The sequence below is a fragment of the Rhinolophus sinicus genome, chromosome 17 (assembly GCF_057876585.1).
Source record: "Rhinolophus sinicus isolate RSI-liver-muscle chromosome 17, RSI-T2T, whole genome shotgun sequence".
In the NCBI taxonomy this organism is placed as follows: Eukaryota; Metazoa; Chordata; class Mammalia; order Chiroptera; family Rhinolophidae; genus Rhinolophus; species Rhinolophus sinicus.
This window is the reverse complement of record NC_142517.1, coordinates 143,723,774-143,751,628: the sequence shown is the minus strand read 5'-3', so window position 1 is coordinate 143,751,628 and position 27,855 is coordinate 143,723,774. Positions and strand designations below refer to the sequence as shown.

The 27,855-nt window shown below is 40.7% G+C and overlaps 1 protein-coding gene across 1 annotated transcript; it reads left to right on the top strand.

The window, feature by feature from the left end:
- Nucleotides 1-6,578: 6,578 nt before the first annotated feature.
- RND3 (Rho family GTPase 3) lies at nt 6,579-26,047 on the top strand. The gene is made up of 5 exons (XM_019737486.3): nt 6,579-6,963; nt 7,418-7,505; nt 18,965-19,074; nt 22,174-22,308; nt 23,988-26,047. The coding sequence occupies exons 1-5, from the start codon at nt 6,814-6,816 to the stop codon at nt 24,237-24,239; spliced, it is 735 nt and encodes a 244-aa protein (XP_019593045.1). The 5' UTR covers nt 6,579-6,813; the 3' UTR covers nt 24,240-26,047.
- The last annotated feature ends 1,808 nt before the right edge of the window (nt 26,048-27,855 follow it).

Here is a 27,855-nt window from a genome sequence, read left to right as displayed (position 1 = left end):
TGCAAGGTTTAGTTGCATTTAGTCACGCAAAGTTTAATTGCATTTTGGTTTCTTACAGCAACTTCTCTGTAAAGTTTTTAAGATCAGAAAGGGGAATTAAATGCATCAGGGAATTTAACCCATTTCGTTCGTTAATTTGCATTTAGTTTAAACATAGTAATTTTATGAGGCTTTTTTAAAAATGTAAGGATTTCTTATATGTTTAAGATGTGAGCAAAATTTTGCTCTCTAAAATTAATCTCATTGTTTTTACTCCTTGTAATTTTAGAAAACCTAGAGTTCTTGCTTGTATCCCAGATTTCCTGTGGAGACTGAGTTTGCAGTCTAATGCTCTGTTTATATTTTAATTCAAACTGATTTTTCTCATGGTGAAGTGAAGGCTTTGGTGGGTTTGTGTGTGGGAACAGTGGCTATCAAGGGCCTGAAATTACCCAAATCGTTTGCCCTTGGCTTCCCCAGACATTTTGGACTATTACAAAAAGGTTTTCACGGTTAGAATTGACGTTCCTGGGGTCGCTCTATTCATTCTCCTGAGTGTTTTTAAGAACCCGGTGATATAGTCTGTCAGCATCAGTTCGGGAGGTCTCAAGATGTCTTACAGTCCACCTGCACAGTAGGTGAGTTCCAGAGAACGGCAAAGTCTTCTGATTCTCTTTTCTCCAACTTTTGACCTGACTTTCCAGGCCGTCTGATTGAAAGGTATAGGCCAGGTAACACTCAACAAGACTCTTAAAAATACCAACTGAGAACTCTAGGGGGAAATAAAACTACAAATTCATATTTATGAAAAGCATCACTTAGGGAAAGTTTCCAAGATATATTAATTGGGCAACAGCTAGTCAGATTTTTCAGGAAATGAATCAAAGTTGAATACCTCCCACTGTAAATTATAATAAATAAACCTCTCTTTAGGATGCTAATATTAGCCTTTCTTTCTAATTTGTGGCTTTTAATAAAAATAAATGCATTCATATTTTCCTCTTTTTTTCCTCTCCATGCCAAGATTTCTTATGTACTACAAAATTTGGTTTCAAATGCCTGTTTTAATTGTATATGAACCACTGTAAGTGCCCTGGTACCAACACGTTAAGAGCCTTTAGTGACCTCGTATAACATTAACCTAGAGTTCTATATGTGGACTTGATGACATGGGGTACTCCTGAGAGCAGTCATTTGATTGATTCACAGCATTGCTGTGACAACGTAGAAACACATTAGGGCATTTTCAGAGGCAGCATGGAGACTATAAGCCAGGACAAGAGTACTGGCGTAAATCCTCAGTAAATATTTATTAAGATCAATGGCTACATACAATGTGCTGACGGCAGCCTTTTGCTCTGAGTTAAAATTAAGATGAATTATGTTATTGGTGAATTAGGACCTCCTCTTTGCTTTTAAAGCACAGGGCAGGTTTGGGGGCTTTTGTTTGTTTGTTTGTTTTCACATAACTTACATATCTTACTTGTTACCAGACATTGCCTCATAATGCTTACACGGTCATTTAACCTATGGCCGCTCTGTGGTGGTTTGGTGACGATGATGTTACCGACAGAAAGGTCTTGGATAAGGGCCAGGATCAGATGGTGGTGAGTCATTGGACCTTTAGGTATGTGTCAGTTTTCAGGCCATAACAGTCAGTTCATAATCACATTCAGCAGTGCTCAATGAGTAATGGCAAGCATTGTAAAAAGCAGTGCCTTTTAGGGAGGCTTCTTTGGAGGTTCGAGTGGAGGAGGAGGGCATCAAGGCCTATCCAGACTACAAGATATGTATAGAAGGCAAAACTCTTGCTGGCTAGGGATAAAAGACTAATTTCTTCTCCCTTATATAGGTTTTCAAAAATTTGTAGTTGCAAAGCCTTGTCTGGACCTGCATTATCTTAGATATTCTTAGGTGCCACTTTGAGCACTTGGGGTGTATTTTCTAGGATGCCTCCTTCCTCCAAATAGGTGTCCTTCAAAGGAAAGAATAAGATTGAGATTTTAATTTGTAGCCTGGCTTTAAAGAAAATTTAACCAGAAGGATCTTTTAGGATAGGCACATAAAATATTTTGAATAATGAAATAAAGGCAAATAAAATAATTGTGTTTCTATTTCTGCAACAAAAGAAAGAAAGGATATTTTCACATTTTCTATAGTCTTTCACAGGTAAGCCATAAAATCTTTAGTAACTGCTACCTGCCCAGCAGAAAATATGATCTGAAGTATTGAATCTGCTCTGCTGAAGTCAAATCAGCTGTGTCAAAAGGAAACATTTTTTCCCCCTTAAAAACTGGTCTGGGGTGGTGATTTTCAGATTCCTGTTTAGAATCACTAGTGATCCATTCTGACCCTTGTTCGTGGCTCACACAGGATTCAGATTCTAACATAACCCTATCTAAGGCATTCAACTTTTAAATAAATATTACAGATACAGTATAAGACCTAGACATCTCTTTAGAGGTTTTTCATCAAAATAATTGCAACCTGACCTCTAATTCTCAAAGAGAATGACTATGAGTCATATCCATATTTCTGACATAATGCCTGTGAAGGCATCCTGCATGTTACCTTGTGTTTATGTCATTGATTTGCTCCATTGATGATGCCTGTAAGAGACCTGCACTGGGTCCTTGCGGTGCACCTGCTCCTTCAAACACTTCTGCTGCAGTCTGAAGAGAGGCAGGCAACCGTGAATAAACAATTAGGATGATGCCTTATAGTATTCCACTATGAGCCGAGATCTCCATAAATACACTGAACCTGAAAAAGGGGTTATCTGGAGTGTGTTTCTAAAGAAAACTGTTCAAAAGTATAGGGCACACGATATTTTAAGCAGACTTATTGTGCGTCTTAAAGGAGGCAGATATTATCATTCTCTTGTAAGGATGAAACTGAGGAAAATAATTCAGTCAGTGTTTGCTCAAGATCAGACAGTGCCTTAGTTTAGCCTGTACTAAACCCACATTTCCAGACTTGTAGTCAGGTGCTCATAGGAAGAATAGAGCTATTTGATCAGTCCTATGCCAATCCCTACATGGTGATTCTCTCTCAATTTGCCCTCTATCCAGGCCAGGGATCAACCCTTTTTGTGTTGGGTGGGATGCAATTTCTATGCGAGTTGGGACTTCTCCCTAATAAGGGTTAACGACAAAGGGAGAATTTTTAAGCTCAAACCTCTTCAGGCATTTGAATGCTGAATACATACAGTTTATTAACCAATCCATGTTGAAATGTCTGCTGTTTTTCTCTCATCTCTTGAATTTAGGAGTAAATTAGAGAAAGGAGAGAGTAACAGGAAGACAAAGGGAGACAAACAGAAAGACTAACAAAAGGAAGAACATTGGGTAATATTGAATCCCCTAGATAGGGCTTCACATCTTCCAAACAAAATGTTTTTCTTAGGAGGAAACCCCTCAGTGCAGTCTAAAATTTTGGTCTATTCTAGGACATTAGGTATAATTTAGATCTTAAAATCTCATTGAAGAAGAGCAATTTCATCAGGTTTCACAGTTAGGGGACAGGTGTAGACCTAGAACTGAAGCCATTCATTCATTCGTTCATTCGTTCATTCATTTATTCAAGTAATCATGTCACTACCCTGCTTCAAGCCCCTCTATGTCTGACTTCCTATTGCCCTTAGAATGAAACTCAAATTCTATGAACATATCTCCCCTGACTGCTTCTCTCTTCTCTCCTATCTCTTTTCTCCCTCCTTCAGTGGGCTCCTATCACTCTGGCTTTCCTTCTGTTCCTCAAACCTGCCGATCTCTTTCCCTCCACACATCCTTTTCACGTCCCTTGCCTTCCCCTGGACCTGCTCTTGACTTTTTCTTCTCATCATCGAAGATTCAATCTCTTTAAGAGAGGCATTGCCAGGCCACTGGATCAAATCCCCACCCTGCTATGCTTTATCATGCCGTCTTATTTTTTTCTTCATAGAGCTTAGCACATTCATTTTTATTTGTGCACTTGCTTCCTTATTTATTGTGTATCTCTTGTCTGGAATGTATGAGCTTTGAGAGCAGCAAACAGGTCTGGCTTGTTTACTATTATGTTCACAATTCCTAGAACAGTGTCTGGCATATAGCAGTTGCATAATAAATATGTGTTGAACTAAATGCTAAATTAATTTTTTAAAAAAATATATTGAAAATCCACACACATGGAACACTAGAGATTCAAAAAAGAAAAGGAAAAAATTCTTACCCTAAAGAAATTCAAAGCCTGGTGACGTCAGGCAGTTGATTTTCTACTCTATTACACATCCATTAAATTTCACTCAGCAACTAGCAGATTCCTGGAGATTCAGGTAACCTGATTTCCCAAAATAGTCATCCACCATGATTCCAGATTATTCACTGGGAAAGTAATTATGCCTCTCATTTTGCCTGGGATAGACCCTGTTTACAACTATTGTATTGACATAATCATTTTGCTTTCCAAAGTGTCCCAGCCTATATGATAAGCTATATGGTTATCCTACTCCTTGTCAGCTAAATATTAATAGTTGATAATTATTGCTAGTTAGAGTAGTTTAACCACACAGACTACATCAATTCAGGAATGTGGAAAGTCAAATCTTATCTCTAGAAAGGGGTAACATCCTAAATTAAAAATCTGAGGGAAAAAAGGATGGATCTATTCTCCAGCTCCAATTAGTGAGGCCAGAATTTCCCAAGTTATGTTCAGTAGTTCTGAGAAGTGCAAACAAGAGTTACATGTCACATATAAAATGCGTCAAGGATTCTTTATTGTGCCAGAAACTATTCTGCAAACTTCACTTACATTTCCTCATAATTACTATTATGACTCATTTTACAGATGATGAAATTAAGGCTTAAAGAGGTTAAATAACTCCTCCAAAGTCACACAGCTAAAATCTAGGAAGGTCAGGACCCAAATACACCTCTTTGTGATTTTTGGCCCCAAACTACTATGCTTATTGCTTCTCAGACAAACAAGTAAACAAATAAGTAAATAAATTGATAAACTCTTCCTGTACTTGAGTAGATTTGGGGGATACGGGGTTAAACCATGTTCAATAGGCTACTTCTCTACAAGACTTTTCCTGTCTGTCACATGTCAAAGTGGTTGGTACATCTTCAAGGGGTGAAGTGAGCACAGTGTCTCCATCACTAATTGGGCCATGGCACCCTTTTTTTGTGAGGAGGACTAAAGTTCTGCAGAGCAAACTTTGGTTAATGCTACTTCAGGAACCCAAACAGGGCCAGCTATCCCCTTCTCTGGGGATCAGCCCTCCGTGTGTGTAAACAGAGATCTACACACTAAGTTCACGTCGGGGTCTTCCTTTGGGGTACTCCAGTTTTCCTAGCTCTGAAAGGAAGAGACCATCCTTGGACCCCTGAGGCTTCATGGTCATAGCGTCCAATACTTACCTCCATGCTTTTAACCTTTCATTGTGACTTTTCACTCCCCATACTGAACTTTCTGATTTTTCACCTCATCTTGTTTTCATTGACAAGCCTTGAAGTCTCCCCACAGCGGAAACTTTAAGTTGGTTTTAGCCAATGTCCTTACTACAACTTGATAGCTGAAAGCTCCTGACCATTTGGAGCACAGGAGACAAAGATGACAAAAGAAGAACTTTTCATAAGAAAAAGACAACAAATGCATGGGCCAGTTTAGGTCCTCTCTGAGACTTTTGAGGTAGGTGGGTAGGCGGATGGATGTGGAGGAAGAATAGCGAGAGATGGAGGATTGCACCTGCATTTTTCAGCTAAGCATAATTGTGTTTTCTGGGTCCAGCCCAGGGTGCTTCATTCCCAGGGAAGGGGAAGCTGCAAATAAAGGAATTAAAGGGCAGGATCAGAATTCCTCCTACATAGTGTCCTCACTGCAGCACAGGCTGTGGCTAATCTTGTATGTTCCGGATCCCAGTGCAGTAGAGTTGAGTTTCCAATGACTTTTTCCATTCAGTTATGAGCAGCCTCCACATTTCTTTCTTCTCTGCTCCTACCTTCCCTACCCATTCCCCAAACCTTTCTGCCTCCTCCTGAGTGACTGAAACTGACAGATTTCAGAAGCCAGCCTATTACTGTGACCCAGGCAAGCCAGTTGCCACATCTGAAATAACCTGGCTTGGCTACGTTCCATGGCCTATATACCTGAGACAAATGATTTTTCAATAAAATACAACCACTTAACCCTTCCCCACCCAAGATTTGCTTCCTATGTTTTGTAACTATGTCTTAACTTGGATAACAAATATTTTGCTTTCATAAATGTTCATGAGGTCCCTTAGACCAGCCCTTATTAAAACGATTTTAACGGAATTCTAAATAGTTAAAATCAATATGCACACAGATTCAGTTTCCCATCTTCTGCTTGGCTTATAGAGTCCCATCCATCAGCAAAGCGTCCTTGAGGTCTTGGAGTTGTCCCAGATCTTGGTCTGGAAATAGATCCCGCACAGTCACCCTAGAGGGCGCACTGTTTACATTTTCCGCAAGTAACGAGATAGCGCTCGCTCCCAGGCTCCATAAAAGGGGAGGAGGCGGATCAGTTTCCTTCTCTCATTGAGAAAGAAGAGGATTGGAAGGCCGAGCGTATAAAGCCGCGCAGAGAGCGTGAAACAAAGCAGTCGGATCGGAATTGGACTTGGGAAGCGCGGTGTGGAGTCAGGCATAAAACTTGGTGGAGGAGTGTAACGATCCTACTCCTCCAGCCCTCCTCGTCTGTGCCGCGCTTCAGGGGTTCCCACCAGCCTTGCAATTTATTTTTGTATCTGCTTTTTTATATAGAGAGAAATATATATATTTTTTTCCTCTAAAGAGAAAAATTCCTGTTCCAAGAGAAAATAAGGCAAGATCAATGAAGGAGAGAAGAGCCAGCCAGAAATTATCCAGTAAATCTATCATGGATCCTAACCAGAACGTGAAATGCAAGATAGTCGTGGTGGGAGACAGTCAGTGTGGGAAAACCGCGCTGCTGCACGTCTTCGCCAAAGACTGCTTCCCAGAGGTGAGTGTGGCGGGCGGGAGACGCGGGATCCCCCGTCTCCAGGTGGGTTTCCCGTTTGCTTTTTCCCCTTTTTTTTCTTTTTTAAAGCCGTCTTTCTCACCCCTTACTACTTTGTCCCTAGTTATACTGCCGGGAGAGGGAAAACGGGCTGGAAGCGTTTAGGATTGGGACGTGCTTGCACATTCCACTGTTAGCTTCTGAAACTTGTCGGGTCATGTGTGCAAAACCTGGGGTTGGGCGATTTGAACCCTCCTGTCTTGGAGAGCCGGGTGGGGCGAGTGGGGAGTCAGACAGGAGTTTAGGTAAAGGTCCCCGTATTTAGCGTCTGACCTAGTATGTACCGGGTTTTATTTTTTAAATTGAGTTGGAGGCAGTTTTTCAGAGGGTGTTCTGCCTGGGTCGTGCATTTTCAGATAACGTCTTTGCCCTCTGTCCTTCTGTCCATTTTGTCCAGAATTACGTCCCTACAGTGTTTGAGAATTACACGGCCAGTTTTGAAATCGACACACAAAGAATAGAGTTGAGCCTGTGGGACACTTCAGGTAAGAGAGTCGTCGGACCGCGTGGTGCTTGGGGCTGATTTCCAGCCGCTCCGCGTTGCTCGGTTGGTCTCTGGACCTCATGCCTGGCACGCTCTCAGCACCGGCCCGCGCGCCGCCAGCGTTCAGCGTCCCTCCGTTAACATTGCCTTTTCCTAGGGATTCCCGAGGTCCCTGCTTGGTGATAATTGTCCGGTGGGGGCGGGGTACGACAGTGGGAACGGGATGAGGGGTGGCAGTGGGGAGTCAAGGGCGCTGTGTGCCCGCAGGGTGACCCCCCGCGGTGGCCACCGCTTGTAGCCGGGTGGCCACGGAGTGGTTGGCCGGCAGGGCTGCGCCAAAGTCTCCGCGAAGCTGCCAAGGTGGCCCTATGTTGGGGTCATGCCCTCGCCGCCTCAGAACCTCTTGGCTCTGGGCGGGCACCCCTCCAGGATCTAACCTGCTGCTTTTCTGGGCGGCGGGGGTGGTGGGAAGTGGAAGGTGGGAGAAGATCCCCGAAGCGACGCAGTTACGTGTGGATCCCGCCCTTGGGAATGGGGGAGTAAAGTGAGCGCAGGCTGCCTCTGTGCTGGTGACGCTTACAGCCAAGAATGCTCGGGCGGCTTGGGCAGCACGCGGCCCGCTGGTCCGCCAGCGCCGCCCCAATGCGGACCTGCAGATCTGAGCTGCCTTCTACCCGCCCCTCGCCCCCACCCACAGTGATCTGCCGTTTCTCCCCGCCCATGCCATTCCCCCGTGACCCCTATTGCATCACCCTCCTCCAGCCTACGAGTCCGCAGGCCGCACTATTTGCCTTTGACCTTCCTGTCCAGTTGAATTATTGGCGTCGTGATGAATTATTTTCTAGGGTCTGGGGTTCAAGGCCGGATTAGCGCCTTCGCACACGCCCACCCATCCACCTGGAGTGTAGTGGTAGGGAGGGTCGGGTACCTCCCCCGCCCCCGCAGGGAGAGAAGACTTACAGCGCGCGGCTATTAGGGGTTCTAGGGATTCAGCCTGGGTCTAAGGCGGTGAGGGCAGAGGGCACCACCTGGAATCTCGGTCTGGGATCCAGGCACCCGCCGCTCCCGTCTGCGGCACCGGGGAGCGAAACAGTGTCCCTTCCAAGAAGGATGTTGCCACTGGAGGAGGTGGAGCACCAGGAAAGCCGGGTGAAGACCTCTGCGCGTATGTCCGGGAGTTTTAGCAGGGAGCTGGGCTGCAGCGGGTGAACCGAGCCAAATCCCAGTGAAACTAGCGCGAGTGCCAACACGCAGGTTTTGCTGGTAGGCGGGGAGGCCCCGATACGGAGCTACGCTCGGCTGGGAGTGGCTTCATTGAGGTGCTTATTTCTGGGCAATACGAGTTCCCCACAACCTTGGTCTTTACCTTCTGGAGCCCAGGAGGGACATAGGTTTTGAGAGCACAAGGAAGGGGCCGGACTGACAGGGTCGCCAGAGGCAGTCCTTGCACAAAGACAAGCGCGAAATCTCCCACGAGCGCCTCTCTTGGTCGGTGCCAGATGCTGTGAGTTCTGCAGTAAGAAACACCGATTATGTTTCTCCCTGGAGAGTCGGGCTCTTCCTGGAGCCTCGCCAAGGGCAGCAGAACCAGAACCTCACCGTGTTTTGTATTGGGGATTGCAGTCCCACAATTATAGGGAAGGTGTTGATAATACTCTGTTGTTTTCTTACTTAAGTATTTCCTATCAGAATTCTTACAGAGCCTACTACTTCATGGGTTCTAATTTCCTGACATATCAGGGTATTTGTTAAACATGGGCAGGACAGCTGGTTTGGTACCAATAATTAACACCAATACTCCCCCTCCCAAGCCCTGCTTAGACCCAGTGCATGATAAGTATTTAGGCGTGGGGTCTGTGAGTCTGATCCAGTCATTGATACAAAGCTGTGTTTAGATCTTAGCTACTGGTTACCACGGATTTCTGTGTGCAAATCCTCTACCTCCCTGAGTCTCATTTCATTATCTGAAGAAAAAAGAAAAAAAAAAAAAAAGAGGAGAGAGAGCCAGATAAGTGCAGGATCTCTCCCAGCTGTACAATTCTTGGCTGTAGCACACTGGACAAGCCAGTCTTTTTGTTTCCCAGGATGTTGGTTGGCTTCAGCTCTTAGTCCCAGTGGCTCTGGCATCCCATGCTGGGATTTTCACCACCCACAAAGCAAGCCAGGTTCTGAACAGAGCCACTGCTTCCTGGTGGATTTAGGAAGGAGACTCATTTGGGTAGGGGAGGGGCATGGGTGGGCTTATAGGAATGCTGGGTTATACACATACCATCTCCAGAGTCACAGGACCACCAACAGAGATTTTAGATTAGGTGCCCAAAGGGCTAAATTGACTTTTTTTTTTTTTACACAGAAAAAGGCACATTGTTTTTCAGAGGCTAGAAAACAAAAATGTGGGCCGTTTACAGTTGTAGGCTATGCTTCATATGTGCAGATGAATATCACTTCAGACATTTTCAAGTATTTAATTCAGACTCCACGGTTTGTAGTCTCTGCATACATAGCAGCATGCCTTGCACACAGTAATCACACAATAAAATCTGTCACATAAACAAATGACTAATCACATCCAGTTTCCAAGGAGATGAGATTCCCTGATATTTATTATACTGAATTACCTGTGCACAAAGAATGGCAACTTTATAAACATTGCCTTTCATCAAATTAAAGATAATCACCTGAAATGAAGTCTGTAGTAAGATAATCACTTGCACTTTTATTTAATGAAACGAAACCTATGCATGTTTAACTAAAATATAAAGGTTTGGAAAAACTGTGATTAAGAAAATATCACCACCACAAAATTATTCAATAATGAAATCTTAGTTTGAAATTAGATTTATACAGATGGAAAAAAAGTCAATAGGGAATTAGAATACCATTATGATTGTGAGGCGAAATGTTAGTTAATTAAACACAGTCACCAAGCATTGCTTAAATTCTAAGAATAGATTGTTTTCACCAAAAAACGGTTTGTCATTCATGAGCAAAATACATGTAGCAAGAACCATTGCATCAGCAGCTAATCATTTCAAGTGTCTTTAACATTTTCCATTGCATCTCAATGGAAAATTTCTGAACAGCATTATTTTTTGATAAATGTGTGACATTTTCTTTACCCACTAAGACATTTGTTTAGTTCAGGTTATGAAAATAATTGCATATACCTGATGCCTCTTGATGCACTTATTTTTTCCAACTGCTAGCACTTTAACTTGAGATAAGATCTAAGCCAAGTCTCTAAACTCCTAAATGTCAATTTGTTTTTTCTTACTAGAACTTCGTAAAAGTTAGAGATCACTATGGGAAAAATCAGGTGTGCCTAACTTCTCTTACATAAGGCGAGAGATAACATTATCTTTGTCCTTTGAATGGCATTCACATTCATTTAGCCTCCCAGCAGAGGGGCTAACATTTAGGAGACAGAAGTGGTTCTTATCTGGCAGCTGTACTTGGAAGGCTTCTCGTAAGGGGTCTCCTTTTCCCTCCAGTAGTCACAGGATACGCACAGATAAAACTGCCAATTCGTGTATAGGAAAGAACAAGTACAAGTAGGATTTGTGGGGCCTCTTTGCACCAAGAGAAAAGATAATTCATTCCCCGCTTTTTGAGGCCCAAAAACTTAACAGTGCCGCCTTCTCCTTCTCCTCCTTCTCTTCCTTCTCTTCCTCCTCCTCCTCCTCCTCCTCCTCCTCCTCCTCCTCCTCCTCCTCCTCCCTCCTCCCTTCTTTTTTTGCTGCACCTGCTATGTGCAGGCCCTGTGTCAGGCCTTAGAGATGCAGTGTTAACTAAAATAGGTCCTGCCCCCTAGGAGTCTTACAGTCCAGGTGGGGCAGGGAGTGGGGAGAAAGAAGCTCCCCCCATTTAGTGTGGCTCACATTCAACCTATGCTGAGCCAATTTAGTCATATTCTCGAACCCGAGTGCCCTGTTCCACCTGGTTGTAGTGTATTTCCATTGTCAGGTATCCCTAGTGCTGAAAGAGCCTCCTTAGACAGGAAACAGCTCACCCCTCCCATCCCCAGTGCACACACCAGTTAAAGCAACCACAGTGCCGCTTGGCCAGTTGACTTCTGATGGCAGCTTAAAGTCATACCAGTGACTTAAGTAAACAAAACCTTTTACCTATGTCACCATGAATGTGTGTGGGTGGGTGGGGGGGTTAAAGATAGTCCTTGGATACAGACCCATAATTTCATGATTTTAATGAGCAATATTCCTTTTTAATGTTAAGGGGAACATTTTTATTAATAGCTGCAAAAAACGCTCTGAATGATTTTCAAATTCAATGAGTTTCTGCAAAACCGTGGGTGACAAATGAGACCAAAATAGTTCTAATACCACGTGCTTCAGAATTTGCCACATTTGCCAAGTGTGGAGGCAATTTGTAGCATGGAGCCAAATGCCTACTAATAATAGAAACTCTGTCATCTAAGGATCACCACATCTTTTCCTAAGTGATTTGATTGCAGTGTAATTCCAGCACGTGGGATGTAGGCAGCACTAATGGTTCATGCCAGCTTTTTAACCAAGGCAAGTTAATGCACATTTTATTTAAGGCATATTATTAGTTTTAAAATATTCAATTCAGCTGCTAAAATTCTGCCACAATAACTGTGCTATTGCCTCATGAACACTCTTTTGAATCTTGTCATGATACAAGCTTCTTTTAGGCCCTACATGCTAAAGTTAGCACTTCCTGTATTAATTTTTAGCACTGTTAACAGAGAATGTTGTATTCTTTAAGTTTTATACTTAAAGGAAAAGGGAGGGAAGAGAAAACATTAATTACTCATGGCCTGACTTTAAGGACAGACTCCTCTACAAACATGAGTCTAACTGTCGTGTTATATTTGTAGCTTATACATTAAGTTTTTAGAATGGTCTTGGTGACAAGCAGTCTATAGACACATTTCTTAACAGGGATGGTAATGTTTCAGATGTGTTGGAGATTAATGTATAAGTAATTCAGAAAAGGAGCTTCAAAAGCCATCACAGATGCCTCATGGTGATTTAACATGTAAATTAACACATCAAGGCAAGACATACAGAAATGATTACAAAACCGGTAAACATTGTTTAGGGCCTTCTCTCTGTGCATGGACTCTCCTAGATGCTGTGGGAACAGGGAGGGGACAGTGCAAAGCTGAGCAAGACCAGCTTCTGCCCTGGATAAGGTCCTAACAGCCTTCTTTGTGGTACTATAGTACTTGTTTATAGGAGGGTGAGTCCCCAGGTTCTAAAGCTGGTCACCTAGCAGCTAGAAGATGCAAAGAATCCTGGAAGGCCACAGGGCCAGCCCAAGCCCCTGACTGACTCACTGCTTATTGAAGCCCACCACAGTTCCTTCCCTGTGTCTAGAAGTTGACTCAGTTCTTAAGTCTTCAACATCCCTCCCACTTGCAAATAGGCTTACTTTTCATGGCTAACAGGGAAACGAGATTTTTAAAGTTGAAGAATATTAATCCCTTGGTAGAGCGAGAACCAGGGCAAGAATTTACAAAGAAACCAAAAAGACACATGGGCGCTTGTGATGTGACTACCAAGGGCAAAATTGCAGAAAACCAGATAGATAATAAGATTGTAATGGTCCCTAAGAGCTTAGAGTTTCAAAACCAGGTTCAACTCTGAGTTTTCACCCTGAAACTTTAAGAGGTATGGATTAAGGCAAAACAGATAGCTCTGATATTTGGATGGAGAGTTCCAATAAGCAATACATTAAACTACTATGTTTGGAGATGTGTCCGCCATGCAACAATTTCGATTTAAACTAGGGATCAAATTTCTAAGTCTACACCTGCCTAGATTTTTAAAAAAAATTTAAACCCCATTTGGTGCTGGGTTTTCTCCAATCTAGTTTCTTATTCAGTTGCACATTTCAGTGAGGCATCCAGATTGGTCATTCTGATGCCACCTGAAATAACCAGATGTTTTCTCATTAATCCACCTCTTTTGCATGTAGAGAGGACTCCGAGGACCAATAGGTTCTCCAGTTAGATCACGGTACCTGGTGGACTGTGTCAAATGAATTAGTTGTGCCTCAGCCATTTTCTGATACCCTTTAAATGTCTTCTCAGTCGCTATATATTGGCAACTTTACTCAGAGACAGCCCCCTCCCCCACAAAACAAATTCGATTATCATGGAATGTAAGCTGCCTCCGAAGTTTGGCCAGGTGTTGTGCACATTGGTTTTGAAAAATGAGCCTGATGGCGAAGTACGTGGCAAGGCAAATTTACTTGTGCGACTCTTCTCCAAGGAATGAAGTATTATGTGGAACACAAAATCTTTCATCTGTTACACAATGATGTAATTTAGAAGAAAAGTTATGCATATCTACTCTTATTCCTAAAGTCCTATGTTTTATCATGGTTCCACTTTAAGTAGGATATTTGGATAAATATCTCAATAAATTGACTAGGAGTTTAAGTATGACTCAAAGCTTTATCTACAGCCCAAAATAGCAATCTTACTTCTGTCTCTTCGACTTTCCAACTATGCATACCTGCACTGCCTCCCCAAAATTGGAAATAGTGATTCTATTTTTATAGCAACACAGAAATGCTTCCCCCGCAAGTTTTCCTGAAATCTGTTCATAATTCCCATTAATCTGAGTTTATGGAAGCAACAAACAAAATATCCTTCCGGGGAATGTTTGTTGCATACTTGCCGGCATGGCATTTGTAGGACAGACTGAGAAAGAGTTCAGCAGAGTCTTGTTCTGAGCCAGACACATAAGTTCTGCCCGGACTGGATTCACATTGTTGAGATTATTGCTAATTTGAAGCTTTCACTCTGAATAGAGGTGACAGGTGGAAATGCAGTCCTGTCCTAACTGCAGATCATGCTGTTAGGTACAGATGTTCTTGTGGTGGTCCCTAAAAATACCAAAAGTTAACCCATTTTCTCTGCCAAAAATACGTAATATTCCTAATTTTATTGTTCTTGTTAGGAATTTCTTAGGGGGGGAAAGGGACGTTTTCCAATTTAAAATTCAAGTAAAAGAAGTTCTATTTATGTAATATTCAACGAGAAGAGATTTTAGTTCTCCAACTCCTATGGAGCCTCACAGTGTTTGAACAGGTTTTGTAAAAGGTTCTATAAAGCTTCCCTTTTGGGCAGGAATCTTTTTACATGTATATACATTTCATAATGTACATATATGGTATGTTCTATCTTTGTGAAAGGATGACGGAAGCAGGCAGGTATGTGTCTGCGGAATTAGTTTCTGGGTGAGGCACTTTGTGACTCTTCTTGCGCTGGAATTACTGCTCTCACTCAGAATTAATAACCTTGAAGACAAAGATGGGTAGAACCGAAGTTTCAAAGACTCTGAGAACTTTGCTGATATGTGCCAAACTTGAGGAACTCAGGGAACCACAAATGTGCACTTATCCTAACCTACTCTGGAGCAAAGAGCAAAGCCCTTTAATGGTGGGGTGTTTTACAAACGTGGTGTAGTTGTTTTCTTTCCAATATGGAGTTTTCCTGAAGTTTTCCCTTGATGGTCTGATTGGTTAATTAGAAATAGAATTTGGAATAGTGCTGTTTGCTTAAAGTTTCATTCAGTACAATGAGAAGAAATGCTTCATCTGAGATTTCCATAGGTGTGAAGCCTGTTCCATATGCGGAGATAGCGTTTTACTTGCAAAAGCTCAGTACCTAGACTTACTACTGAATTTGGCTGTAGGACATTCTTGGGAACTAGGGTATACACATCAGTATCTACTGCAGTTCAAGTTCAGTACTTCCCTACATAAGAAAAGTTCAGTGCTCTTTCTTGTGTTTAGTTCTACAGTTACCCTGCAAGCTTTTCACATGCATCTTTGAAAACACATGTACACACACACACACACACAGAGAAAGAGAGAGAGAGAGAGAGAGAGTTAATGTTTTGCTGTTTGGCTTAACAGAATGCTTTAAGATTTTTTCTGGAGGTCTGGAGGGTTATAGGAGTTAAGGGCAGGTATTGTTCCTCAGTTTGGTGTCACTCCTGCCTCCCCACATTGCTTCTCACTTAACCGGCATCCCTGGAATTTCTCTTCATTTTTTCCTGGCTGGTGAGTTATCGCTCACATGCCTGTGATTACACGGTGCCCTCTCCAGCGTCGCTTTCCTTTGTGCAGTAGCTTGGGCTTTGTAGAAGAGAAGAGGGGGAGAATGCAAAGGGCTTAAACACAGTCAACACTGTTAAATTACACAGGATTTTTTTTCCCTGAAGGATCTGCTTAGCTGATGAATTGTTAGATTTTTTTTCTGGTAGGACAGTTCTTTTATAATTCTATATTAGGTGTGTGTGTGTGTGTGTGTGTGTGTTTACTATGACAAAAATAGAGACAACAGATTTTTTAATCCAAAAGGAGTTTTAACCTTACCCCATCAAAAATAGAATGAATAAGCAGTCTTGTTATTTTTAATGACAAATTACTCTTGTAGTTAGTGGTTAGACAGATTAGGCTTATAGCTAATAAAGGTGGGGACTGGTTTTATTACTACCTCTTGGTACTCCTGTTGATCTAAAAGTGCTGTGCATTAACAAAAGTATAGAGCAGGATCATTCCTAATGAGATCTTGTTAAAGCTCCTAAAAATGTACCTCTTTCCCTCAACAAGCAAGGGGGTTTATTTTCCATGAACCTCTGCATACATGTGTACTTTCATTCAAAATATATTAAACCAAATAAAAACACAAGCAGAAGCAAACCTCCATAAGAATGTGGTGTACGTTGCAAATAGTTTTCATTTTAAGTCCGGCCAGTGTGGAAATTTTGCAGCTATTTGGGTGTACTCACTAAGCACTGAGGCAGATTGCTTGATTCCAGTAAGCAAGGAACACAAAGCCAGATCCCCTTTGTGGCCATAAAAATGCAGGAGGGAGGGAAACCCGGCACACAAAGGGAGGGAGGGGTATTCTCTGCAGCCACGTGGTGACTTAAATGTGGGAACCATTTTCTTGGTCGTCTTAATTTTAATGACTGTATTTTAACACCTTTATCATTTGCCAACTGTCTTTCCTGAATTTTGTATTTGGAAAAGATGGTTTCCATTGTTAGGCAGAGTAGTCATAGATCTGAGATTAGCAGTGAGGGCTGGTGTTTCTAGTCATTGGGCACAAGTCACAAGTCGTTGTGTCCTGAAGGAATAAGGCACCTGGAAATGCTTGTCCTCCCAGGTTCAGGTCTGATTGAGACTGAAAAGGATCCACAGAAAGGTAGTCTTTCTCATGTGAACGATTTCCAAGAAAGGCGGTCTCTGAAGACTGGTTAGGTTTCTGACAGTCCTCATTGTTGGAAAGCTCTGATTTTATGGATTTGGGGTCAGCTCATGTCCTGCTAACTTTGAAGAGCAGAGGAAATTCCCATGTATGTGGATTTCTACTCTGATCTGGAATGTTCTGACTTTGTGTTTGGAAAGAGATTCCCTAATGTTTACAGCAGGATGTGTGTCATAGTTAGACTTTGGACACTGAAACAGGAGAGGTTGCAATTGAGAAAGATCTTCACAGAACAAATACAGAAATACTGGTTACATGCACCGTATATAGTGATAAGCCGTGTCATTTCTGATGCCTCTCAATAATGTTTAAATTTGTGAATTATTTGTGAATTATTCTCTTAACCTGAGATTTCTTTAAGTGACTGAAATGGGAGGAGCCGCAGCTTGTCATTTTCAGAGATATCCTCATTCTGATATGCCTTAATGTTTAAAATGACATTAAAAAACAAACAAAACTCCAAACCCTTTAAGCTTTTGGAAGATGTCTTTCAGTTGTCAGTCTGCTTCATCAGGGTCCTGATTCCAGATGTGGGTAGGAAGCTACTACAGCTCATGAAAAATTCTGCCTTAGATTGTTTGTACCTGGTCACACTTTTTTCCTTTCTGATTCCTAGAATATTCCCTTCTTCCTTGCTTGGTAAACACACCTGGTATGAAGTTGTCACTCTCTATCTCTAAAGCAGTTAGTGAAAATGCACAGTGATCCTGGTCCCTAGTGAATGTTAGGGACCCAGAACATACTGGGAATAGAAGATGATGCCCCCTAACTACAGTAACTTCTAGATCTCAAGGAAAGTGTTGTTTTGATAGAAATGTAAAAGATTATTTTAAAAGCTTCTTTAGTCTTTCTCTCCTCCTGACTTTTACTATTGAGGTGTTGATTTATCAAGAGACAACATGTCATGTTTTTCTGCTAGAAATGGAAGGTGATGTCAAAATGAAATTGGGTTTCAAAAAGACTTCGATGGCTTAGGTTTTCTTTCTCTACTCTGGAGTCAAATACATATACATACATATATATATATATATATATATATATATATATATATATATATATATATAATCTTTCCCCTAGTAACATTATTTTCATATTATGCCCCTGAAATGTCAGTATACTGAAAATGATTTTAAAAAATAAATAGCATTGGCAAGCTGTATTTAATTTTATAGTCACATCATTTTATAATAATTGGCCTCATGTAATTGCTCATCCTTTGGGATTCCTAAAGGAGAGGAAGAACTTTCCTAAACGAGAGGATTCTGTGGTTAAATTAATTGACCAGTAACTTGAACCTTTAGGGTGTCCTTGATTTAACTCAGGCTGACATCCCTGGATCATGCCTGTTGGTGTCTCTCCCAGAGATGGAACTGTGTAAAAAAGTGACATGATCCAATATGGCATTTATTACATGCTTTGGTTGTAGCAGGAAGAGAGTCTATATAAAGTTTGGGGGTAAGTTTAAGGAAGGAAGCTCAAAGGTCAATGTAACTTTGTAATTTGTAACTTTGAGATAGAGTGGCACAGATGTGGTTTACTGTGTTTCTGTTTGTACAGCTGACCCCACCCTTTTCCTCCCTCCCCCACTCACCTTCATCCTACTGTCAGAGCAATCCCAAGTTTTGGTCTCTTTCCAAACAAGTAGCTCCATTTATGGTGCATATTGCACCACTCAACTTTTAATAGCAGCAACACTACCATAACCATAGTTCATACTTACTGATCCCTTACCAAATGCCAGGCCCCGCCTGGGTTTGTTTAATTCCAGGGAGATAATGTTGTCATCTTCATTTATGAATGAAGAATCAGTGCGGTCTTAAAGCTACCCTGCCCCCTCCTTTAGTGGTGGAGGTAGATTAGCCCTCCAGCCCATCTGGCTCCAGAAGCTTCTGTACTTCACCCAAGGTGCCTTGGGCTTTACTCATTGAACTGTGCAGACTTCAACTGGAGTCTGGCTCCTCCCCTTGAATTCATGTCAGACACCAGGGAGGCTTCTTTCCTCTTCCAGTAGAAATGAATGTGTTACCACTGGGCTTTTGTTTGTTTGCATTCATTCCCAAGAATTAGGGGAGGTGGGAGTGGGGCCTGCCATGTGACATTCAAGGGATTTAACTGAAAAGGGCAGTTAATGGACGACAGACAAAAGGGGATTTTCATCTGAAAACTTGTATATCTTTGTGTCTTCTCAGGTTCTCCTTATTATGACAACGTCCGGCCCCTGTCTTACCCAGATTCAGACGCCGTGCTGATTTGCTTTGACATCAGTAGGCCAGAGACTCTGGACAGTGTCCTAAAAAAGGCAAGTGCTGGGGGATGATGACACAGTTCAGTACTGGCTCGTGTATGAAGCAGAAACATGGTTGCCTGGGGAGCTCAATCACTCGAGTTAATGCGCTGCTTTGTATTTTGTTGTTAGCACACTGCAAAGGGCATTCACACAGTAACGGGGTTTCCACACATGTGTGCCACCAGTTTTGATGATGAAATTTTATTTCATTTTAAGAAACAGATACTCTATTAAAAGCCTCTGTGTTTATCCTTTGGCTGGAAATGGGGCAGCTAAAAATAATTATATCTGATTACTGACAAGTATGTCTCTCTTCCTTCATTTACCCTATAAATTGTGCCTTAGTTTACAGGTTTACATCTGACCTCAACTCAGATAGTGAAATGAATGCAGTAATACCGTGTTTCCCCCAAAATAAGACCTAACCAGAAAATAAACCCTAGCATGATTTTTCAGGATGACATCCGCTGAACATAAGCCCTCATGCGTCTTTTGGAGCAAAAGTTAATTAAGACCCAGTCTTATTTTCGGGGAAACACGGTATCTATTTTAATAAAGAAGCTGTGTTTCAGTCGTGATGTTATTTATTAGAAACCAAAATAGAACTAACATCGAGGAATGAGGGGTATGTTTCAGATATTAGACAAGGGTGTGTTTCAGATTTGTGATCAGGTAGATGTCAGATACTGATACTGATAAAAACAATAGTTACAATCGTGTTCTAGATGATAACGTGTACTACCTGGTTTCTGGAGGCAAAGGCAAGTGAGGTTGTGCAGGTAGAGAAAGGCCGTGAGGAGGCTCTGGATGGAACCAGGGGAGGTGGTCAAGAGGAGGGGAGCCTGTTGCAGGTGGGTCCCGGGTCATGAGGAGGCCAGTGCTTCCACAAGGAAGGAAGAGCTTTCCTTGGCCTCCACCAGCCTAGGACTCCACCTCTGGTAGTACAGAAAGCATATACTTGTCATGAATCAGCATGTATTAGCCACTAGCTGTTTTCTCAGTCTTGGCCTGGAGTGCTGTGGGGGTTTCAGAATCAGACCCTCCTGTAGAGCACTAAGGCTTAGACAGAGGATATAGTTAAATGCAAGGCAGTTTCTTTATATTTTGTTTTTATTAGTTTATGTTTCCCTATCGTGTTTGACTGCTTGTATTTTGTGTCATAAAATTAGGGTTTGAAGGGGGTGAATCGTCACCCGTTTCTTTACTAAACATGACACGCTCAGTTCAATGAAATAGGAATTTCTTACAAGATCAAAGGCTCTTTTTGTTTTCGCTTTTTAACTCAATTTTGAGTAATGTGTATCTAACGCAAGTGATGCTCATGTTTGTCAGATTCAGGTGGGAATACACCTTTTCTGTCTTCCCTGCTTGTAAAGAATTGCTGACATGCAGAGGGAGGCCAGAGTCATTACACAGCTGAAGAACAACATAACATGTCTAGTGCTTGTCTGTAGATAAAAGAGTTAGCTTATTTACTGGAGTTTTTACTTGATGTAGCATCAGTTTATGCATAATTTATGATGAAAAGCCTTGCTCCTGTTTTAAAATTTTGCTTTCGTCTTCTAAGACCAAAATGAATAGTGACTCTGGCCTTAAAGATATAATGAGTGTGTTTTACATTCATGTGAAGTTTAAGGTGTGTGATAACCCCTACCATGGTTTGTCTTGATTAATTGAATCCTTTAAGCCTTGAATATCAAAGGGGTTAGAGTGGCTTAAAGTAGCATAGATCATTTTTTTTTTTCCAATTCACCTTCCAGTTCTTACTCCAGTGCCCTCTAGCACATGGTGCATGCTCCTAAATAATTGTGGGAGGAAGAGTAGGAACAGGGGGGCAAGGGAAGCAGGAAGTTGGTGGATAAATTAGGCTCTTATGGAAAGTATATCACTCCCTTTAATCCTCTGGTGTACTTCGGACTAGAGTTCATGGCCCACAATACACATCTAGATCTGGAAATGTCTCCTCTTGTTGTTGTTTTTTTAAGTTATTCCTGTAAAATGTCCCTCTTATCTAGTATTATATATACATGATTTCATCACCCCCACTCTTCTGTGAATTCTTTCTGGAAGGCACAGTTATGTCTTAATCGTCTTTGTGACCACCACAGTATTTAGTACAGCGCTTAATACATATTTGTGCATGTGGGAAGGGAGAGTCACGCATGGATTCCTGGTCTCAGCCCCTCTGATCCCTCCTCCTCGACAGCCAGCGCTCTCCTGTGAACACTCTGCACTCCCAGCTCCCATCCTGATGGTCATCTCAAGCTTGAGGAAGTAAAACCACAAAAAGTCGTCTGTTTGCTCTTTAAGGGAACAGTTGGAATTCCCTGCCAGACATTTTGAAGGTTCTAACAATCCTTGTTAGAATCACAAAGCAAGTAGCCAGATTGAACTCAATTGAAATATTTAACAACTTTTGTAACTTAAAACTAACTCAAGATGCCTTCCTAATAACCCAAGAGATGAGACTTTGCAATGTAGTCTTTGCTGATTCAGTCACTCGAATGGAAGCTCCTTTAAGATAGGACGTTATTTATTAACTCTATCTCTAGTCCCTGACATTTCAATAGATATCTCCTATGGAAGCTGCTCCATCTTTCTATATGGGATCTGTGAATGCATACCTACCTGTGCTTCTGTTGCCTCTGCCCTATTCTCAGCCTTCTGTGCTGGGAAGTGTCAGCTCAAAATATCTGAGGATGTATTCACTTGTTAGAATACATAATTATTCTTAAGGCACTTTTATCTTTCAGAGATACCCCAATAATTAAGAAATTATTGAAGCTACCTTCTGACAACACCCAATGAGTCTTTTGCAGTAGGGACAAATACTTAGTCACGGAAAGAGAGAATACGTAATAATATGTGTGTGTGTGTGTGTGTGTGTGTGTGTATATATATATATATACTCCCTCATGGGCTCACTTTAAAAAGTAGTAAAACTTAATATCTACCTAGAAGATAATTGCAAGTTTGCTTCTTCATCTGAAGTGACAGTTTCTTTTAAATGTCTTATATGAGTCCCATTTACAATGTCTGCCAGTGGAGGAATTGTTTTCCATTATATGGATGTCAGCAACTTTGTTAATTTTTCATCTTTTTCCCCCATAGTGGAAAGGTGAAATCCAGGAGTTTTGTCCCAACACCAAAATGCTCATGGTTGGCTGCAAATCGGATCTTCGGACAGATGTTAGTACATTAGTAGAGCTGTCAAATCACAGACAGACACCAGTGTCTTATGACCAGGTATGTATGTTGTCAGCCTGCCAGTGTGGATTTTAAAAAGAGTGACAGAAATGGAACATCACTTGTAGTAAATCAAATAAAAAGTAGCCACTTTTCTGAAGGCTCAACCAGTGGTCAACTCCACGTGCCAAGACCCATTACTAAGATGCAGAATGAGCATTGTGTGTCCAGGTTGTGACCTCTGTAAACACTGATAAAAACTCGTGGTTTGGGGCCTGTGCCTTCACAACAAGCATCTAACTAAGCTCCTTCATGGAAGTCCATAGCTTGGATTAATATCAAGATTGCAATGTGAATACCAGAGTGGTCTGGGCAAAGTTTTGGCTGAAATTATAGTGATGCTTTGATGCTGGACTCTCTGAAAAAGCTTTCCAGTATTTTTAAAGTGGTTTTACTGTATAAGGATTCATATGTGTATATGCATAAGGACAAGTTTGGAAAAAATCTTAAAATATGAACACTCTGATTTAGTAGAGTAATCATATTGTACTTGATTATAGAGGATATAAACAGTGAATTATTTACTACCTTGTATATCTCTGTAACTCCCATTGGAATTAAAGAGAATGTGGTCAAAATCAGTAATACTCTTTAAGAGAGAGTTCGTTTTACTTTACACTCAGAAGCACAATAAAATACTAAAACAAAACAACAACAAAAATGTCATTGCCACTAAAATAGAACACTCCATAAAACTGTCTTTTACAGAATCATCATTTCTTCAGGCATTTCCCCAAAGTATTTAGAAACGACAAGAATTGGTTTCAGAAAGTTATTCTCTTGAAACCTACAACAAGATTCTATAAAGAGTTCATGTTGAAGGCGTTAGAATTTTTTTTAGTATTCATTATTTTAAATACTACAGTCTTCTTTGTCCTACATTTCTAATTGACAAAAGTTATTATTTCATAAGCTGTCTTGATGCACATGTTCTTATATACACTGAGTTCTATGGCCCACATTTAGAAATCCCATATTTTGTGTTTACTAAAGTTACTGATGTCATAACAGTATTATTCCTTTCCTTAGTTTAATTTGGAAACTTAATTGCATACATTTCAAAATTGATTGTGTATTCCATCCTTTTCCCTTGCTTTTTGTGTAGCCTGTTGGCTAGTCTTGAGTGCTACTATATACATACACTCAAGAAAATTTCCATGAGGTACTGGAGTTAGGGGCCAAATTACACTTGCCAGAATCATGTGCAAAATGCAGCATTTACATTCGTGATCTTCAGCTGACTTTTTTCCAATAGTAAGATTCTCTGAGTAATTCTGTACTTTACTGTGACCTGGAAGACCTAGGTGTCTAAGTTATTCTTGGTTACAGTTGATAGTGAAGGTGAATCATCTCGCACTATTTAATGATTGGGGGTCCTCACTTATTGATGACCCAATGATGCTAGATCAGCCTTTATCACCCCTGGGATGTCAAGTGTTATCTACTGAGTGATGATAATAGAGCATCTTCGGGTTGGGTCTTGATTGCAAATATTTATGAAGTAATAAATAAGGCAGTTCAAATTTAAAAACTGGTATTCTTTGCAGCAGCACTTGGAAAATTCCGTTAACTTATTAGAAATGTTTTGCGATGCATTATTATTTTGTGGTATTAGAAGGCACTTTATAACTTTCCCCAAAGACTTACTGCTGATTCCACTCCCTTCTTTTACTTCGCAGGGGGCAAACATGGCCAAACAGATAGGAGCAGCCACCTATATTGAATGTTCAGCATTACAGTCAGAAAATAGCGTCAGAGACATTTTTCACGTCGCCACCTTGGCATGCGTAAACAAGACAAATAAAAACGTTAAGCGGAACAAGTCACAGAGGGCCACAAAGCGGATTTCACACATGCCCAGCAGACCAGAACTCTCAGCAGTTGCTACGGACTTAAGAAAGGACAAAGCTAAGAGTTGTACTGTGATGTGAATCTCCTGTTACCTTTAATGAGGACAAGGAAATCTAGTGTAAAAAAAAAAAAAAAAAACCACCAACAGCAAAACAAACAAAAAGGTGAAGTCTGAATGAAGTGCACAGCCCAAGTCACATATTCTGGAGGCTTAGGAGGCATTTGAAAGGATGCTCATCTTTTTGGAATCCTGTCCTTAGGTTCGGTATGTAGAAAAATGGTGAGAAGTGAATACATGGAAGAGTTCTGAAGTGTGACTTAAAAAATATGCCAAAAAAAGAGAGATTCAAATGGGCTAAAGGTAGATGAGGAGACAGGCGAGTACTTCCAAGAAGGAAAATCCCACTCTGAATGGTGCTTGCGTTATTTTCTTTGTTGTAATCTAATCATGAATCTCTCCTTTGATTTGATTTTTAAATGTTTTAATCTCCTTTACAAAAAGTATATATTAATATACCGTCCTCATTGGGGAACTGGCACTGTGACCTTAGCGTTTAGTTTTCTAGAGGATGTGATCTAATTTCCTACTAGCTCATCATTAAAATGGAAATTGTATCAGGACCCATGGGATATCCAGAGGAAAAGTTTGTGAGGCTTTGAAATCTTGCCTTCCTGAAGATAGCTGAGCGAGATGGTTCTAAAGAAAGGCTTTTGCAGTCTTGCAAGATATGCAGATGGGCACCACAAAGATTGAATAGATCAAATAGAAAAAAAGTGTCGATTTTTATTCAGTCTGATGGTTCTGTTCATCATTGTGATTGTCATTAAAAAGTGGTAAATTGCTCAATGTAATATTTTTGTGCGCTGTTTAGAAAAGAAGTTGTGATTTATTGTTTTTTATTTTTTTACTTTTTGCCATCGTTGATGAAAATGCAAAGTCAAATAAAAGGTGTCTTGGTTTGATGTCATAGAGTGATCCAAGGGGAAAAACGAGTAGGTACTATTTTCACCTGAAGAGATAATGAATGAAGGAATAGTAGCAGAAAGCACAGTTTGAGTAAAGCTGTCTGGAATTAAGTTAAGTACAAAGCAAAAGGCCTGTTATTTGGGGGATGAAACTCCGAAGTTGGCAGCATCTTATCTGTTGTTGGTTTATTTCACTTTCTTTAAAATGAATAGGATACGAGAAGGACTCTCTTATCCAAGCTTTAGAGAATCCTTAGAGGAAAGTTATGTAATGTTCGTTCTGACACTATGCTAGCCATTTCTAGAGAGTGATTGCTAAACCTCACTTAACCAGATTCTGCCAAGGCCCATGTTCAATACTTGATTGCTGTTGTTGCATAAAATAATCAGCATTTAAAATAGTTTACAGATGTTTTTTGACCAGTTCCTTTTAGAGCTTCTTTCCGAGAAGAAACCAGATCTGACCTGTTTTATTGTTGGCGCTTGTTGAAAACGAGCTTTCTTTCCAATGATAAAGCTTCATTTTTGAAGTGTTGAAGCTGTGCTCCCATTACATTGTGGCAGGAGAGGAGATTAACGTAATTACAACACTTAGTTCTATGTCTTACAAGCACTTTGTTTTGTCTCTGCAAGAAAATACCATTCCAGTCATTTCCCACGAAATACAGATGTTTTACCAACATAATATGCTTTGACTGATGCAGCATTATGCTTTGGGCAGTATTACAAAATAGCTGGCAAGTGCTTTCTGTATTTAAATATTGTAAAAAGAAAATAAGTTATAACTGTTATAAAGCAGAACTTTCGTTGCATTTTTTAAAATGTTGAAGTCAATTTGTATGTTTGTTTGGTCAATGTTTCCACAGTATTTATTAAAACATACTTTTTTTTTTCTTCAAATAAAAAAGTAACCATGTCTTTATCTAAATGTGATCTGCCTTCTGTTATCTACTTCCTGATTTAGCTGTTTAATTTTGTTCTTTGACAGAGATGAGTACAGAATCTGGCCTAACATTTCCTGACCTAGTGGGCTTTGGAATTTTTTGATTCTTGGCAGTAGCAGTAGTTTCTTGGGAAAAGATAAATCTGCGTACATAAAGGGTATTCATGATGATTTCAAATCACAGGAAGAAAATGGAGCCATAATTAGACTAAGTGATTTGAACGTAGATAAAAAGAGCCATGATACTTCCTGGAATGAACTTATAGAAAATGTGGACATTCCTTGAACACTTTAGCAGTGAAACATTATGATGCAGTCTTAGGTCATAGGTTTAATTCTGATGTGAGGCTAGTTTGCTTCCCCGCCCTTTGGGGCCCCAAGCCTCAGTCTCTAACCCAACTATCCACCTTGCAGTGCATGTTCTTTTTCACAGAGGTCAATTGTATGGATGACCCAGGTCCCAACTATGGCAACGATAAGGGGGGAGGGAAATAAAGCAAAACCAAAATGGCCTTGTTTATAGTAGCAGCATCTCAGTAACACAGGACAAGATGATACAGACTCCTGCAGTGATCTGAAAGATGTAAAGGAAACATGAAATAGCTTAAGCCCAAGGGAGACCTGGGTCCCCATAAACCCAGTAGGTTCTGTCTTTAGCTAAAGTTCTTACACACACATACATTTTACATAAATGTCCAACGATACTCAAAGAAGAGAGACTTTAAAACTCAGCTATTCTTTCTACACAGTTAAGTCACTTCATATAAAAACTACATCCTGTGGCTTTTTTTTTTTTTTTAATTGCTTTAGAAATCGTTGAAGTATAGTTACTTGCTTGGAAATAATTCTCAGAAGCAAAAACCAAAGGGAAAACCCAAGGATCTAACATGAGTGAATTAGAACTCTGACATTATAAGAGAGCCTCATAAAATTTTTTAAAAGCACAGAATTACCAAAAATGTTTGTAACTCATTCTTGTCAGCAAGTAGTAAAGAAATAAAAGTACTTTTTCTAATCCTTGGCATTGAGTAACTTCCAAGCGTAATATCTAAATCAGCCTTACAAGAAACTCGTTTCTCAACAATGACTAGCACGGGGTGGGGGTGGGGGGGGGACAGCTGAGGTTATGCTGAGCTTGGCAGTATTTTATAGGTTGTACAGTAATGTTTCCCTCTGGTGTATTGTTCCTTTCCAGCAGCTTTAATTTGTTAAACCAAAAGGAAAAAAATTTGCCTTCAGCCCTGGGCACATATGCCTTCCTTTTCTCCTCTGACTTTTTGCTTCAGCAAACATTTATTCTTAAGCATTCTGTGAACATTCCTTTCTATTGATTAATGATCATGATTAATACCTCTTTAAATACCAAAAGGTGATTTTCAAACTCTGAGACTTTGTGTCTCTCATTTCCGTTCATCTTTTCCAGGAATAGTTGCTTTGAAGATTCTAGTTTTATAGGGAATGTGCCTGACGTGCAAATTTAGAAATAATCCTGGGAATTACTTTTTATTAGGAGGGAAAAAAAAGAAAAACCTTATACTATGAGGCTCCTGAAACTCTTAAAACTGCACATCCTCTTTTTGATGGATTATTTTGACATGAGCGTTCTGTTCTAAATCTCCCAGTTTTTGTTTTGTCATTCGTCCACTGACTATGTGTTTTTAAGTACCTACTATGTGCTGGCGCTTTTCTAGGCTTGACCCATATTCATGACTACAACAAAATCTCTGTCACAGGGAGCTTATAATGTAGTAGAGAGAAATGGTCACAAACATGCCACAATGTACCAT